The sequence below is a fragment of the Callospermophilus lateralis genome, chromosome 4 (genome assembly GCF_048772815.1).
Source record: "Callospermophilus lateralis isolate mCalLat2 chromosome 4, mCalLat2.hap1, whole genome shotgun sequence".
In the NCBI taxonomy this organism is placed as follows: domain Eukaryota; kingdom Metazoa; phylum Chordata; class Mammalia; order Rodentia; family Sciuridae; genus Callospermophilus; species Callospermophilus lateralis.
In genome coordinates, this window is record NC_135308.1 from 36,611,495 (window position 1) to 36,629,316 (window position 17,822).

Here is a 17,822-nt window from a genome sequence, read left to right on the forward strand (position 1 = left end):
CTAGCTATTCTCTCTGCCTGGAATGCTCATTTCCCAGAGCTCTATCATTTCTCTTCATCAATTTTAGGACTATATTCAAATGTCAGCTTGTCATAGATGGTTTCCCAAACTGTTTCCTTTTTTCCCCCACTAGAGACATTTGCTTCCCCAATCCAAATGTCTCTTAGTACTCATCACTCCATGTAATATTGTAGATTATACTTATTGACCACCACCTGTTCCCACCAAATTTAAATCCCATGAAGGTAGGGAATTTTTGACTTGTTTTAACAAAACAGTATATGGTAGGGGACCAAAAAACATTTTTTAAATGAATGGTCATGTTTTAAAAAAATTAAGTCAACTGTTTAAGAATGAGAAAGTTTCAAAGTCAATGGAATCTGACATCACACATTAGTTTAGCAGTAAATACTTATGCAATTGAAATAATGAAAACACTGTGCAGATTAATCCAAAAATTATGCGGTACTCACAACTATAAATTCCTTTCTAATGGAAGACTAACAAGAGTAATGGAGGTTTGTTAGGTTATACAGTCATCCTCCAGCTTCAAACAGAGGCAATGGGCAATTTCTAAATTTAGTGATTCAAGAAATAATACATATTTTTGAAAATAGGAGAGGGGGAAATAGCTTAAAATTGTTAAGTCATGTCAGTAGAGTGCACAGGACTGCTGTTTCATTTCATACATCAGCTCTTGTAAATGTTCTAAACTGCATGCATATCATTTGATAAAAGTGAAGAAGCAGGGCATCTACTTAAAGGAAAAATGATGGCTCTCCAAAGTTCTAAGAAAGCTAGATTCTTTGTTATTTGTATCACAGTGACTGGGAAGCGTACTCCATAAACACCTGCTGGGTGAATGGATGAATTTTGACTGCATAGAGACACATGGAAAATAGTTGCAGTATTTCACATGAAATCTTTTGAGTATAAGGTTTCTGACAACAGAAAGATAAAAGGCTTTATATAAAATTTTTTTGATACATATCATTGAAAAAATAAAAAATGTGCTTTTAAATCATGATAAATAATAATTAATACGTTCAAGACAAAAAAAATTCTTAGAAGTTTTAGTAAGAATTCATTATAGAAAAGTTAGGCTTTAATAGCCATATACTGCCACCTAGTGGCTAGGTCTGTAAGTACTGCCGGGTTTTGGCACATGGAAAGAGGCTTTTCCTTAAGCTAGAGAATAAATAATTTTATATCCATGCTTTTCTCAACTCATCAACTGAATCCTGAACAGAAATACAAATATAGAAGAAAAACAGGCAATAAAGCTAAAGTATTTTATTAATAATTTATTGTCAGTAAGAAAGACTGGCTAATGGTAGTTTTCAGTAAAAACCTTTACAAGACCATTGCATCACAAATATACAGACACTATAAAAACTGTGTCATGGTGGTTTTGGTCCTAAACAGGTCTGCAGAAGGTCCCCATTACACTTTCCATAATGAAAAATGTTTATAATTCTAAAAGACAGCAACCCATTTAAGACATGTCCATGTATCATATTTTCCCTCATCCTGTATGTACAGCTAGAAATAAATGACTATATTGAAATGTGTTAATGAAATGTCATACTTCAGTGGAAAAGAACATATAGTGAAACCCTGGTTACAGTAAAGAATCAGGGTGCTAGGTAATGACACTTAATACCACCAATATTCAGCTGAAAACAAATGCACAGAGTGTCTCCAAAGTCTAGTTAAAACTATGAAAAATCAAATCTGTACATAAAATTTACAAAAAAAAGAGAAAGGAAAATTAATATAATCAAATCTATATAAATACATGAACCATGCTAACAAGATGGTAGGACTTATTTTCGCTTCATTATTTTAACAGACAAATGTAAATACAAAAAAAAAGATGTTCAGAAATGGCACAGCCAATGAAATCTCGTCCAATTACAGTGGGTTAGGACACGGGAAATGGCTAACATCAGGAAGCGCAGGATTCAGTGCAGCCATGCCCATTCTAGCTCACCGAAAAAAGCGCTTAAGCACTGCTGCAAAGAACAATGCAGATTATTGATATAATCTCTAGGTTTGATAAAGTCAGGCACTTTGGGGGGAAGTTTGAGTGTCAGACTTCCGTGTGTTGTTGAGAGTCCAGTGGAGGAATCGTCACCTCTTCAAAGTGGCCGTCGTCTCCACTCTCATAGTCACTCATCATGACCTCAGACTCTACTTCACAGCACGCTGACACATCAGAGCAGGAAGCTGTGGAAGCGTACACAGACATGGGCATGTTTTCTACAGTGGAGGAGTCAAAGTTTCTTTGATACCCTGGAGGGTAAGGGGCATAGGGTTCTCTACAAGTACTATTCTCACCAGTGCCTTTTTTTTGAGGTTCAGACATATCGACAGGATAGAAATTGGGCAGATACTGATTCAAGTTGAACCTCTGCCGATTTCTGGATGAAGACCCCAAGCTATCTGCAGCAGGCATGTCTCTAGGTGGGTGTATAGATTCAAACTGATCGCTGAATTCTGGAGGCAATGGTGGTAGTTCATCAGGTGCAGGGAAGTCTTCCGGAGGTGGTGGAAAATCACTTTCAATGTCGTAACCTCCAGGATAATAGTCTGTATCGATGGCATTTGGATCTGCTGAGTACAGGGGTGTATGCTCATCAATAACCTCATAATTGGGGAACTCTTGTATATCTGGCAGAGGAACACTTGGCATCCAATCTGATGTATCCCAGTGGTACCCTTGGTAGAAAAGAAAACAAGAGATTTCAATGTGTTTTCTCCTAGATTTTGTGATTTGGAAAAAAGGGCTCAATGTTTCAAAGACAGAGATGCAAAACGATTTATGCATTCATTCAAAGCTCATCACTTTGGAAACCCATCTTTGCCCTGAAGACAGTGCCCCACCCTGACTCAATTCCGAAGATCATTATGAACATGGTTCTCTTTCTAAAATATGAACTTATAGTTGTAACACACTCCTAACATTCAAAGACATGAAAAGAGTTCTAAGAAAAACAACATGTAGCATCCAAATTACATGCACTTTTCTACAAACAATTCCATCACCCTTTCAAACTACTTTGTGCAATTTAGAAATCATTGTTCTGAATGAAGAAAGTATTAGTTCTGTCTTAATACTAGTTAATACTAACTTGTCAAAATAATAAAAGTACCCTTCAATGTGCTAAGCTTAGAAAATAAGCTTCCTTTACAATAACTTAGTGTAATACTTAAAAGCAGTACTATTTTTTATTGGCCTCAGGAAAACAATAAATTATGGTAGCACACATATGTTTCAAAGCATGCTTCCAAATCAAGCAAAATTACAAAAAGTCTTGAAAAACAGAACAGTTTTTGGTAGACTACAACAACCAATCTTTGCTATTTTTGAAAGGGTTAAGGATTGTTTGATTATATAAAAGTATCATTATAATTATTTTTTTTAAATAAAACCTTCTCGTTTTGGGTTACCCACTCCACCCTTAGGATTTTAAAAATCCTTTTGATAACTAGGAAAAGGTTAGGCAATGCGTGCTTAGAAAGCAGTGCACAACAAACACGGATTTGGTTGCTACTGCAAACACTGAGCAACCAAGTGAAGCAAGTCAGCACTGGGGTCAAATCATTACCAATGATTTTTAGTGATTATCAATGAACAACTGGCATGCATAAGTCACCTCTTGATTTGCTGAGGTCAGGAGCAGCCAAAGATTCTTTTGGTGGCAGAGTAGAAAGAAAAGAAAACATTGATAATTAAAACAGATAGCTGAAGAGGCAATAAAGTACACAGTACAATGTAAACTGTAAAGGCCCAGTCAGCCAGAGACTGTCTTGACACCATTATCTATGAAAATCCCAAATGGCTGAAAAATTTATGTAGCACACATAAAATGGAAGCAGCAGCAGAATATGAATGATGATGAACCAGAGGCTTGGCCAGGAAACCCAAACATAGTTTACTTTACGCTCCTTGTTTCTGACAACCTAAACCTGAAAACAGAATTTTCTTAGGAATAATTAAAATCTACAGGCTCTAAAAAAATATATATATAAATTGATCAGGTTACTCAGATGATTATCTGAATACATTTAAAGCTACATGATGTGCAACTATCACTGTCAAATGTACAAAAGTCATGAACTTAGACAGTTATAGATAACTGAAAGCTGAAAATTGCTTCAAAGCTTATCCAACATTAAATGAGATTTTTATATTTACACTATTAATCTTTCCCTAGAGAGATGGGTAGCTACACGTATTCCTCAACCTCCTCCCCACACTTGCTTTATCAGGGATCACATTTATACACAGGACTTAGTGCTAGGTCAAAGGAAGTAGATGTAAGTCTCAGGGTCATGGGACATTTACCCTGGCTAAGCTTTGGGTTCTCTCTTTGAAAAGGGCTTCAAAATTCCCTTAGCTGTTATGAAGATTAAACAACTCTAGTCAAAAACTCTAATCGTAGAAGGAATAATCATGGTAGAAACAGGGTTACTTTTATGATTATTCTAAGACAAATGCTTCCAATACATACTATAAAGTACTTGAAAACCAATGTATGTAATAAATAATAATTATTATTAATATTTTATCAATTCATAATAGGAATTTAAATAAAAAACCGATAAAGACCGATGGTTCTAAATACCAAATAAATCAGTATTTATGATTTTTTAAGTTATTAAAAATGTAACGATTCTGGGTCTGGGTCTGGGGTTGGAGCTGAGTGGTAGTACACTTGCCTGGCATGTGTGAGTTACTGGGTTCAATTCTCAGCACCACGTTTAATAAATAAAATAAAGGTCTATCAGCAACTAATTTTTTTTTAATTTTAAAAAAACAATGTAACAAAATTCCTTTAAAAAAATGAAGATTGGCAACTTGTGTTAATAATTAAGTACTTGATCAGCCTTAGAATTTAAGCTAGCTTTCAACTTTAAATTTATACTTAAAATTTTTTTCAGTGAAAGAGATGGCAGCAAAGGAATTGTTTTAAACATCAATATTTAACATGTTGGAATGTTATCATGTTAAAACTAAAATTCCCTAGACAAAATAAAGATAGCCTTCTTAGTCGCTAAATAAAAAACATGGTACTTTTTAAGGAAAGTAAATCTAAGGATCATCAGTAACTTCATTAACACTGAAAGCCTAACCTATCCCTTTCTCTCAAATCTGGCAAAAAATCATCCTAAATCTTGACAGCACACATTTGTAGCAAAAAGAATTCCTTGAGCTTTAGGGTGATGGCTGTTTGTATACATGAGGGTGGGGTAGGGGTGGGGATTGAACCCAGGGGAACTGACCTACATTCCCAGCACTTTTAATAATTTTTTTTTTAATTTTAAGACAGGATTTCATTAAATTGCCAATGCTGGCCTCAGATTTGCCATCCTACTTCCTCAGCCTCCTGAGTAGCCAGGATTACAGGTGTGCACCACAGCCTGGCTGGATGCTCTTGATGGCCTATGTAAGTGAACTCTTGGGGCTATAATTCCTAAATCAGGGACTTTAGAGTTAAATGGGAACTTGTTAAAAATGTAAATTCTCAAGGCCCAACCCAGACCTATTTGATCAGAAACTTGTACTGGGAACCAGCCATCAGGCTTTGAGCAAGACCTCCATCCAGGGGATGTAATCTGCATTACTGTTTGAAAACTACTAGCCTGTGCCTTTTTCATGTGTTACTCTTATTGCCATGCACTAATAAAGGGCTAATTTAAAATAAGTTGAGGGGTGTTTTCTATGTCCTTTCTTGTAATTCTAAACAGATACAGCTTCAAATTAAATGGTTTTCACTAAATCAATTATTAAAAAAAAAAAAAAACTTTCTATCATGTTAGATCATTTTCTTTGATCACATTCAGAGAAAAACCAAAAGCCAGGTGTCAGTTTTAGGTAATTAGAAAGGCTTTATGGTGTTTAGTCCTATTCTGTTCATAGAAAGATTTTTTTTCCCCCTTAAAACTTTTAGATAAAATTACTTCTCAACTTCTTGGCATTGTACCACATAAAGATAAGTTCTCAAGATCCTATGGGTTACTTTCTGATGTCAGGATGAATCACTATGAATGGTAAAATCTAACAAAGAGATATAATGCCCAATGAAATGTTTCTGCAATGCCCCTGAATTATGAATGCACACACCCTCACAAATTAAAAATACTGAAATGAAACCTCCCCAAACCACAAATTATTTTTCATAACAACACAACAGGCAAAGCATAGCCTCCATTTTTACAGTCAGTGTACGACAGAAACACAAAGCACAAGCATTTATGACGATACCTTCTTTAGTCACCGTGTCAACGACAGCATTGACAAGGTGTATTACAGTCACTATGGAAGCTTGTGAAAAGGTACAAAAGGAGTCAATTAGGAAAATCTTCAGTTAGTTAGAAAACTGAGAACAAAATAAAATTTCTTAACATTATGCAATTTCTGCCTTACAATTTAAAGATGTGAAAAACAGAAATACAACCATATAATTATGCACGACCCCTGCACTCTTTCTGTTATGGCTATGTCTCAGGGATTTTCCTCATCAAGCTACATATTTATTATTGTTAATGAATGGAATAAAGTAACTATTTCATTGGAATTTAGGAAATCTGTTTTTAGCTACAAATTTTTCACCACTGTAATTACTGATCATGTTGGGCAAAACAATTATTATTTTAACATCTCACGGATAAATGACTTCATATTTAAAAAGTAAAGAAATTTAAGGAAATACATATGCAATAAAAATACAAAATTGGTTTTGTGCTTCTTTGTTCTCTCCCCCATCCCCCCATGTCCCTGCAATTTCTTATCTTACTACAGAGGGACTAACAGCTGGTGAGCTAACATACCAGCAGAGAAGTACAGAAATATTTGGCTTTTTCCTGGGTGAATGCCCTTTCACCTGTGTAATAGATTGTTTTAAAATATGTATGCATGTGATGGGCAGAAGGATGGCCCCCCCAAAATGTCCACATCCTGAAACTGGGAACCTGTGAAAATGTTAACATATATGGCAAAAGGAACATTATCAACATGGTTAAGAACCTTATGGATGGAGAGACTTTCCTGAGTTATCTGGGGGAGCTGACTGAATTAATAAGGGTATTTGAAAGGGAAAGGGAAGAATCTTTACCAGCTGTGGCTGGAGGGAGCTATGACTACAGATTAATCGTCAGTGACATGCCATTCTGCCTTTGAAAGATGAGAAGCCATGAGTCAAAAGATGGGGGCCTCCTCGAGAAGCTAGAAAAAGAAGCAAACAGATTCTTCTCCTAGAGCTTTCAGAGGAATGCAGCACTACTGACACCATGATTTTAGCCAAGTGCAATGCGTAGTGGATTTCTGTACCACAGAACTACGAGATAATTATTTGTGCCATTTTGAGCCAATAGGTTTGTGGTAAACTGTTACAATAGGCTTGGAAAACTATTATTGAAATCTAAGTACAGACTCAGCACAGACTTAAACTTTATGATCAAGAATGATTAAATTATTAAAATATTAACCATTCCTGTACATGTCTTTTCCTCACACTGTATTTATCTGGTAATTAATTTTTGTAAATAATTTGGCTATAACGTGTTCAAAGAATTTAGGAGTATTAGTAAGAAGAACGTGGTTTCAAAAAGACAACTAAAAAAGAAAGAATACTAGTGACAAAATTCAGAAATGTATTTATGAAGAACATTTAAGGGTGAAAATGTAAATTACTGGCACTACAAACTTTTCAGAATTGAAATGAACGGGAGACTTATTTTTGTTGATTAACAAGTGAAGATATACCCATATATTCATCACACACAACACAGGTACACTCTGAGATACATAACATGCTTGAAATCAGAAATGATTTGAGTTTGGAAAAGAGCTCTGTAATGTATTATGAACAATGTGGATTTATGAACTCTACAAACGCAATGTATTATGAATTATGTTACTCTAGATTATGGACTTTTTTTACTTTGGATCAGATAATTATTGCTTCTTTCTTCCAATAAAATAAGACTTTATAGATTTTTCATGCAAGAAAAAAAATTATGGTTAAAACCACTAATTTGAGATTCAAAAATTTCCACTAAAAATTCACTTTATTTTGTCACTGAATATTGACATTTTCTCTACTGGTATGTGTAAATAAGGCAAAGCTGGTTACCAAAGCAATTTACCCTAAGGAAATCAGATAAACATAACTGAAGTCACAGATCCCACTGTCAAACTTGCTTCATTAGAAATATAATCAAACTTACTAGCAATCTCTTAAACTCTGCTCTCAGTCAGTACGCTCTGATCCAAATGGGAGCTGGGGCCGCAGTGGAGTTGGGGGAAGAGACAAATAAAACCTTGTAATACCAAAGGTGCGACTGAAATTGAATATTTCAGACTATTATATCTCTTCTTTAAAGGATGCAGGTGTACGTGTGCATGTTGTGTGGTCAAAAAGCCTAAAGGACTTTTGAAAAACCCATAAAACTTCCATAACATTTATCGTTATGTTAAAACAAAAACAAAAAAATAAGATTAGTCAATAAGACAGAAATGATGTTTCAGTTAATTACATTTTCTTTCCTATTACTGCTGACATGTTGCTACAGTCAAAGTACCTATTCATTAGGAACCCTTTAATATCTTCCCCAGCAGATGTTCATGCAAGTGTGTACAAGGTATTGTTTAAAAGTGGTTCCGGAGAACTAGGGCAATATTTTAAGACTTAACTGGGGGCCTGGTGCATCCACACTGTTACGTGACATGGTGTGAGCAGCACCGTGCACAACCAGCAAGCGGCCTCCACCCATCACCTTCCTCACACTCACCATTGTCGTCACAGGATTCAGACTGGAAAGAGCTAAGAGACTGCACTTCGGACAGGCTCTCCCGGGCACTGTATGGCTGAGAAGGCTTTTCTTCTAGAGGTTTCTTGGAAAGACAGGGATCAAGATCCACCACTTTAGCTAAAAGAGATGAGAGACAAGCAATAAGTTCTATGTAGGCCAGGAATCTTCAGTTCTCTGTGTGCTTTACCAAGTGACTGCCTAAAATTTATTCAAAATGAACCACTGAAATTTAAAAAAAGAGAAAAACAACAACAACAACAGAAAAACAAAAAACAACAAAAAACCAAACAAAGGAGTCTAGTCTGTAAATATTTTGTGATATTCAAAGGATAGAATTTCTCCATAAATAGGCCTATGGATACTGTTAGAAAGAAAAAGAAAAAAAAACTTTGGATTTTTTTTTTTTTAAATGGTACATAGAAGCTGGTTGTGGCACTGAGTGCCAATAATCCCAGCTACTGGGGAGGCTCACAAGTCCAAGGACCCCCTAGGCAACTTTAGCAAGACCCTGTGGTAGAGCACCCTCCTCACCTTGATCTCCAGTACAGGGGGAGGAGGAGTAGAGAGGACAGGGAGCTTTTTTTTTTTTTTTTTTGGTAAGGCATTAAAATAAATGTTAAGTTGGTAATTTAAATACTGCTACTTCTCTGGTCATATTAAAAAATAATTCTAACATAGAAATGCTCCCCTCCAATTATTTTTTATTATAATAAGTCCAAAAAAGATCCAGTTGAGAGCTTTTATCAGTTACAAAAATGAAATGATCTTTTCAGAAAATTAATTGGAACATGACACTAGAATATTAACTGGAACATTCATTAAAATAACATCACAGCCACAATGTGCAGTTAGAATTCAAGACATCTGAAAACGTTTCCCAAATCATAAGGATTTCAGATTCTGATCATATATATCTCCACATTTTGACTTGAACCACCAGTGGCTATGGCAGAACTTCTAATCACTGTTATATCTCAGTAACATTTTAGTGAGATGGAAATAGTTTTTCTCACCGTCATAGTCAAAGTCCCAGTTAGGCTTCTGTATTGAGTCGCTGTCAGAAGGAGAGTTTGAGGGAGGTGGGGGAGGCAAGTTTGGTGCTACGCTGCAGACGGCCACTGCTTTTCGGTGTCCATGCATAGACTCAGGATTAAAAGTACTGAATTCGGGATGCTCAGGTATAGCAGATCCTTCAAAAGAATTTCGGTCAAGATTATTTCTAGAGTCACTTGGAATGCTTGGAGTGTAGGAGATAGGACGGACAGGCACCTGGGGTGGAATGTCGGAGTAAATGTTCTTATTTAGCTTTGAATCAAAATATGGTCTTTGCAAGAAAGCTGTGGTTGGTCCCAAGTGTTTGTCTTCTGGTTCAGCCTGGTGTTTCTTCTTTCGACTAATCATTTTGCGGCAGAGTACAAACACCACCACAAGTAAAAATATCCCTGCTATAAAAACCACAATCCCTATTCCCTCGGCCAGTCCAATATTCCATGGAGTTGACACATATTGATTGGGAGCAGCATCCTCACAGTGCTTTCCTCTGTATTCCTGGCTGCAGTTACAGTGATAGGAGCCATGTGTGTTCTCACAAAGGGCCCCATTACGACAGGGGTTTCCAGCACATTCATCAATGTCACTCTGACACCTGCCAAGAAAGTGGAGAGACTGTTTTGGTATGTCAGACTACGCCAGACCTATAAGTCTTCAGAGACTAATGCTAAGATCCCCTCTTAATAAGATACCCCTGAATAAAATCGGATTAAACCATCTAGAAAACTATAAATAAACAATAACAACAAAAGAGCTTTTAATTAATCAGCTGATTTTATGCTTTGAATGTATATTTATTGGGGGAGATGAACTTATCAAGCCAATATTTAACTGTTTTTCTAGGATTCAACTACATCAATCCCATAAGCAAAACATCAGTTTGTTTCTAGTTCTCACAGACAAGCTATCATTCAGAAATTTAGAATGTGCATTTTGAAAAATTACCAGTGTGTTGCAAAGTCTTGTAATAGACTAGAATAAATTTCTAAGAAAATGTTTGTGTTTGGGAATAGACAGTTCCATAACACACATAAAAGCATAAAACTCTTATGGTTTCCATTAAAAAATGTTATTCAGGATAAGTCAGAAGCAAGTCCCTTCAGTCTTTCCAAAAGGGACATATATACCTATGCAGATCTACCTGCCACTTATCAAACCTTCCCTCCTCCTTCAATAAAGTTTATCCATTTACCATCCCTCATACTCTGGTATAAAAAATTCTAATTAATGATATATTTTGTCAAATATGCTAAGAGTATTCATTGACTAGAATTAGGAAAAGCCACTTTATGAGTTAAGGCCATGTGACTAGGGCTGAAACACAAGACATGATACTACAAGAGCTAAACTATACAGAACACCTGCAAGGTGTGGCCACCAACAGCCTAATAAGACTGAGAGCAAAGGCTTATCTAAATTTGCTACACTAGCCCAGCGTGGTGGTGCATTGCCTGTAATCTCAGCAGCTCAGGAGACTTAGGCAGGAGGATCATGAGTTCAAAGTCAGCCTCAGCAATTTAGTGAGGCCCTAAGCAACTCAGCAAGACCGTCTCTAAATAAAATACAGAAATGTGCTGGGGATGTGGCTCAGGTTAAGTGCCCCTGGGTTCAATCCCTAGTACCAAACACATACATACATACGTACATACATACATACATAAGCAAGCTACACTAGGCACTTATAGATAACATGCACTGAGTAATTTTGTTAAAACTGAACTGGTGAAAAGTCTAACATAAGATGACATCATCCACTTTTTTAAGGTATACAACATGCCTTATTTTTGTCACTTAGAAAATAATAATCACCTCTTAGAATTATAGTTAATTATTGCAAAATGGGAGTTGAAAAAGGTTTCTAGATCTCTATAAATGTTAGTTATAACATATGATGATAAAATGTCATTATCACTGGTATCGAAGATGGATGGTTCAGCTTCATAAGCATCTACTTTAGAAAACAAGAAACTCACCTCACTCCAAGCATTTGTGCCTGTAAAACCACATACATTCTTTGTTTATAAATAATAGCTCTGAAGTATAGAAGTAGGTTTTTTCAAGCATAATACATATTAATCTGCTTGGTATTTTCCCTTATCTCAAGAGCAAGAAGATAAATTATAAAATTGCCAATGAGGATTATACAACTCTGAAGCAATGTAGTCTACATTAATGAAGGCTGGTTGTGTCTGCTAATGAATATAATACCACCGAAAAATAGAAATATAAATCTCAAAGAAACCATTTACCTTTCTCCCCTAAAACCTGAATCACACTGACAAACAGCACCATCCAAACTGTCAAAACACGTCCCACCATTTTTACAGGGTTCATCTTTGCAGTAAGGACTAAGCTGGCATCTGAAGAACAAGGGAAAAACATGCATAAACTTCATGAGTCTATAACAAAACAAAATACTAACACATGAAGAATGTAGAGACATTTTACATGCAGAATAGCATGTTTTAAAAGATTTAAAACTATAATTCATTCTGAAATTTATAATTAATTTATAATATAATTCATTCTGAAAAATACACATACCTCTGACCAGTGTATAGTCCTCTGCATTGGCAAACAAAGTCTCCATTGTCTACGATGCATGTGCCACCATAGAGGCAGGGATTGGAGGAACATGGGTTGACACTCACTTCACAGTATGTCCCTATGTATAAGGCACTGCACTTGCAATAATAGCCTACATCAGTAAAAAAGGAATAAAACAATCCTATCATTCCATGATTCAAAAATAAGTCTTGTTATATTGATTTTTACCTTTACATCTAAGTGAAGATTTAATTCTCCAAGATCCATAAAACTGGTAAAATTCCCATTCCTTCTGGGTGGAAGCCTGATGGACAAGCCTTCCACTGCTGGTATAGGATGAATATCCCTTATTCAAAATGCTGGGACCGTATTTTAATTTCAGAAAATTACAATAATACTAGTTGAACATCCCTAACCTGAAAATTCAAAATCCACAATGCTCCAAAATGTGAAAATTTTCAGTGTCACGTTGGCACTAAAAAAGTTTTGGATCTTGAAGCATTTCAGATTTTCAGTCTCATTCCAAAGTGACACAGTGAGGTCAGCCTCCTTGCTGCCCTGATTTGATCACGTAATTTATATGAACATAATATAAACTTTTGTTGTGAGACATGACTAGGATTTTCAGAGTGCTACTATGGGAATAAGCTGGTGTACTTACTCTATTAGCTTTAGTGCACATACATTCTCTCCAAAGAAAAAAGCAGACAACCAGAATTTTTTGAAATCTCACTTAAAGTATTATTTTGAAACATTTTGTTCTATCAGTTACACAAACCTCTACTTATTAGGCATGATAGCTGCCATTTTTTTCCTAACTATTTTTGATTATAAATGGTCCAATGGAAACCCAGAATACAGAAGCTCTAGAGTCCCCACTGGCTTCGAGACAGACAATGCAGCAATTCAGGAGGATTAGAGGCCTTTTGAAAAATCACACTCTCTAATGGATAGCAAGAGTCTAGCAGACCTCCGTGTTCAGCCATTGGATGAAAGGGGGTACAAAGAACCAGGAAGAACTAAGTGATACCAGTTCTAAATTTCCCAGGGTCAATGTCTGAGGAGTTAGAAGAAGAGTTCAGAGGTGGCTGTGGTTTAGGGGCATGATGAACTGTGTACAGAAGTATGTTCTGCTCAAACACCTCAGACATGCCTGTAGAAGTTCAGCAGCCAGAGAAACTGATCTCTTCAGCCTAGTTCTAGGAAGAATACTAAGCCCTGCTCTGCCCTCTTTCTCTTTCTCTCTCTTTTTTTCTTTTTGGTACTGGGGATTGAACCCAGTGTTGCATAACCACTGAGCCTCATCCCCAGCCCTTTTTTATATTATTTAGAGACAGGGTCTCAGTGAGTTGCTTAGGGCCTCACTAAGTTGCTGAGGCTCGCTTTGAACTCATGATCCTCCTGCCTCAGCCTCCTGAGCTGCTGGGATTACAAGATGTGTGCCACTGCGCCCGGCTCCTACTCTGCTCTCTTATAATGCATACTACTCATATCTGCTGCAGTATCTGACAATATTATTTGAACAAAAGGAGGAGGAAAACCCAAAGCATTTGGAACTCTTCCCCTTAAATGTACACATGCAACATTTTAATCACTGTAATGTTACGAAGCCTACCTCCAGTAGGCGATGGATTACATATGCCTCCATTCTGACAAGGGTTACTTGAGCAGTCTTCCGTAGCTGTTAATAAGCACCCAGGAGATACATCCACTGACTCTTCGATGTGTGCATAACTTCTTGGTTTGCTATTTAAAGGTAACTCTTGCCCATTCAAATAAATGGAGTCCATACAGCCCCTGAAACCATTACCAACTTGTGGGCTTCTTCCATTCCTTGTTCCTTGCTGCCGTATGTGGCCACCAAAAAACACATAGTTATCTAGGTTCAGAGTTTTCAGAGTCCCTGGGGCTGTGCCTGATGCAGTGTGAACTTGGTCTAGAACCAATCTAGCATAGTTTCCATTTACTTCAAGAGATACGGCATGCCACTGGCCATCATTGACTTGAATGCTTTGAACAGAGACAATTCCAGGGCCACTTCCACAGTCAAATTTATATTGCAGTCTTCCATTATGAATCTACAATAAGACAATCACTTTCACATTACTTTCACAGAACTTTCAATTATCTCTGACCACAAGTCTATAGGAGAGGTATATTTGGTGAATGAAGGTAAAAAAAAGATAAGGGCTTCCATTTAAATACTTTATGTAAAGCACACACTCATTTGTCCAAGGTATCTTTTAGGGGTATCAAGTTCTAGTCCCAAGTACATATCCAAAAAATATGAAGTGACTAGATTTTAACCCCCGACACGTACCACCTATATATACAGAAAGGACCATGTAGCATCAAATGTTAAAACCCAGTTAAAAAAAAATAGTCATGATAATTACCACTTCAAACATATGTATGCCCTCTCTGTAAACCTGCTATATAACTAATAAGATACAATATTCAGAGTTTGAATATTAACTCTCACATATGCCTACAAACATTTGTAAAAACCAGAAATAAATCTCCATATTATTGCAAAGCAAAAAAGAACTTTTCATTCCATGAAGTATAAAATTTGTAAAAGTGTCAATAAATTCTTTAAATGTGAAATTTGCCCATCTTGCTTAATGTTTTTAAAAAGTGAACAATCAAAACATAAAATGGAATTTATATTTCTTAAAGGCTACCATAATTGGAGTATGTATAGGACTAAAACCAGACACTCACATACCTCCAAGATACTGTAGTCAGTTCCTCGAGCATACATTACAACGGCATGAGCAGAATAGGTCCTGAGCCTCATTGTCAGTTTCATCTCTAATTTGTTTTCATTTTCCATTAGACGGTATTTCACAAAGCTGTTTCCAGTAAATGTTATAGATGAACTTCCTGTGAATCACAAAAGAAGCCAGTTTAAGTATAGTTTTTAGAGTAGGATTTGTCCTCCTCTATTCCGATTTTTAAATTTAAGGTCATATATAACATTATAAAATTAAATTCCATGGCAAAACATCTAGTTACTTAATAAACAGTATAGCCCGAATGGCTATCCATTTGCAAGAATATATTAGACCACTTTATCACAAAGAAATAAATTCTAAAATAACAAAACAGCTAAACGTAACCATATTCAATGGAAATTATTAGAAGACAATTTCAGAAAATAGTTACATAGCCTCAAGATAGTTTGATAAACCAATTCCTATTCCTCAGATGAAAACTGATAGAGAGCTAAATAAAATCAAGTAGAATTGACTAGATAAAAATTAAATTTCAAAATGACAAAAGATTTAACAAATTAAGAGGTCAATAACATATAGACTGTCACTACTCATAATGCACAAAGTGTTCTACACGTTGATAATAAACAAGTAGCCCAGACAATCAAACAAATACAAACAGGTAGCTAATAAAAAGGTATAAACAGCCAGAGAAATGAAAATTAAAATCACGAGATATCATTTTGTGTCCATTTTTATATAACATTTATTTTCTAGGTGTAGATGGACACAACACAATGTCTTTATTTTTATGTGGTGTTGAGGATCGAACCCGGGTCCCGCCCACGCTAGGCGAGTGCTCCACTGCTGAGCCACACCACAATCCCAGCCCCAAGGGAGTTTTTTTTTTTTTTTAACTGGAAACTGTCAATACTGGCACGAGACTGGGTTCTGAGACCTTCATACATGACTGGAAGAAAAAGGAATTGGTTCATCTTTTTGGAAAATTAACATAATGTTATCTTTAAAATTTTAAATGCACTTAATTCTTTGATCCAGCAGTTCCTGATATACTGTAATAGAGAAGAAAATAAAAAGATATATGTATAAAAATTTTTTTATACAGAGTAATTAAAATCTTTCTACATAAGGAAAATGTTGATTATATCACAAAAAGAGTCATGCCAGAAAATATTTCACAGATATTAAAAAGAATACTGGCTCAGAAATATGCCCATAATACACCATTAAATAGAGAAAAAAAAATCAAGAAGTTAGGATTGTGTAAGATATAATTTTCTTCAGGTTTTTTTGGTTTTGTTTTGTTTTTAAGAGAGGATGAAAGAGAAAAAGGAAAAACAAACCTCTAAAATCTACTCAAACACTGATGATATGGAAGGGGGAACATCAAACTGAACTAGAATGTGTTGTTATAAAAAAGGAAGAAATAGTCATTACTGTTTTTCTTTATTCATCCCTACATTTGACTTTGCTTCATTTATTTTTCTCAAATAAAGAATAGAAAAAACTAAGAAAGATTAGAACTGATTTTTTGAAATAAAATTTTGCTCAGTCATTGAACTTACCTGGGCACTGACCAAACCTGCCACCAGGACAGACACAGGTGTACTTCTCTTCTCTTGGATCAGCAATACATTCGGATCCTGCAGGGCAAGGGTTGTCTTCGCATCCATGGTGGACAGGTGGGCATTTCCCCTCTTTAATTAAATAAAAGAGAGGACAGAGATTAAAAAAAACAGGAATTTCAACAAAATGATCTGTATGGTATAATCATCAAAGGCTGAACATGAAATACCTGTTCTCATTTACTTACCTTGGCAGAGACACACGGCTGTCCTATGGTGGCGAGGTGTCACAAAGCTCAGTCTGGCCGTGCTATGCGTCGACATAACATTTTCATCCATGGATATCTTTTCATCACAGAATTTCCAAGGGCAATCCAGTCCTGCACAGAGCTTCTGGAATACATCTAATATCCTAACACCAATAATTTCCTCAATATCAGTCACAGAAGAATTAATCTTGTGCAAGAGTTGTTTTGTTGAAACCTGGGCACTACCTGATTTCTCTACAAAAAGTAGGACATCCAGATGTGGATGAGGTTCAGAGGGCTGCAAACTAACAATCTGTATGTCGTTCCTCCTCAAACCCAGGATGTTTCGTAAAGCTCGCTGGAAGTTGCGCCAGTAGTCACCAACAAATTCTTCTGGAGTGAGATTGGCAAAGCGAATAGCAATGGTGTGGTTCAACATCTCTTGTGTTATTTGTCGGATATACACTGTGATGTCAGCCATTGTGGTAAATTTTCCATCGGTTACGCTGACGTTAAGAAGGTACTGCCCTATATCTAGCTTTTTGTGTGCGATGAGCTTACCCCCGGTGCTGGAAACAGAGAACAGGTTGTCCATTTGGGGGTCAAGACTGTAGGTTAAAGTGTCATACACATCTTGGTCTGTTGCATGGATTTTCCCAATGACACCACCAGAGTATTCCTCTCCAAATGCAGTAATGAAAATCTCTAGTGGCAGAATTGCAGGAGGATGGATGCTCTCCTCGATAACTCTAATGTCAATATATGTCAAAGACGACAACTGAGGTTTTCCATTATCTGCCACCTACAAAAAAAGAAAAAGAAAAGAAAAATCACTTTGATTATCTTGTTTATAA

General features: G+C 36.2%; 1 protein-coding gene across 2 annotated transcripts in view; it reads right to left on the reverse strand.

The window, feature by feature from the left end:
* Nucleotides 1–1,278: 1,278 nt before the first annotated feature.
* The window catches only part of Fat1 (FAT atypical cadherin 1), a 124,614-nt gene continuing 108,070 nt past the window's right edge, over nt 1,279–17,822 (reverse strand). The window contains exons 19-28 of one of the 2 annotated variants that reach the window (XM_076853739.1): nt 16,969–17,770; nt 16,721–16,852; nt 15,146–15,303; nt 14,033–14,495; nt 12,415–12,568; nt 12,120–12,230; nt 9,834–10,465; nt 8,800–8,937; nt 3,660–3,695; nt 1,279–2,721 (exon numbers count right to left, since the gene is read on the reverse strand). In XM_076853739.1, coding sequence (XP_076709854.1) covers nt 2,093–2,721; nt 3,660–3,695; nt 8,800–8,937; nt 9,834–10,465; nt 12,120–12,230; nt 12,415–12,568; nt 14,033–14,495; nt 15,146–15,303; nt 16,721–16,852; nt 16,969–17,770 — 3,255 coding nt within the window. In that variant the 3' untranslated portion in view covers nt 1,279–2,092. The remainder of the gene's footprint in view (nt 2,722–3,659; nt 3,696–8,799; nt 8,938–9,833; nt 10,466–12,119; nt 12,231–12,414; nt 12,569–14,032; nt 14,496–15,145; nt 15,304–16,720; nt 16,853–16,968; nt 17,771–17,822) is intronic. The other variant, XM_076853740.1, reaches the window with a different exon arrangement.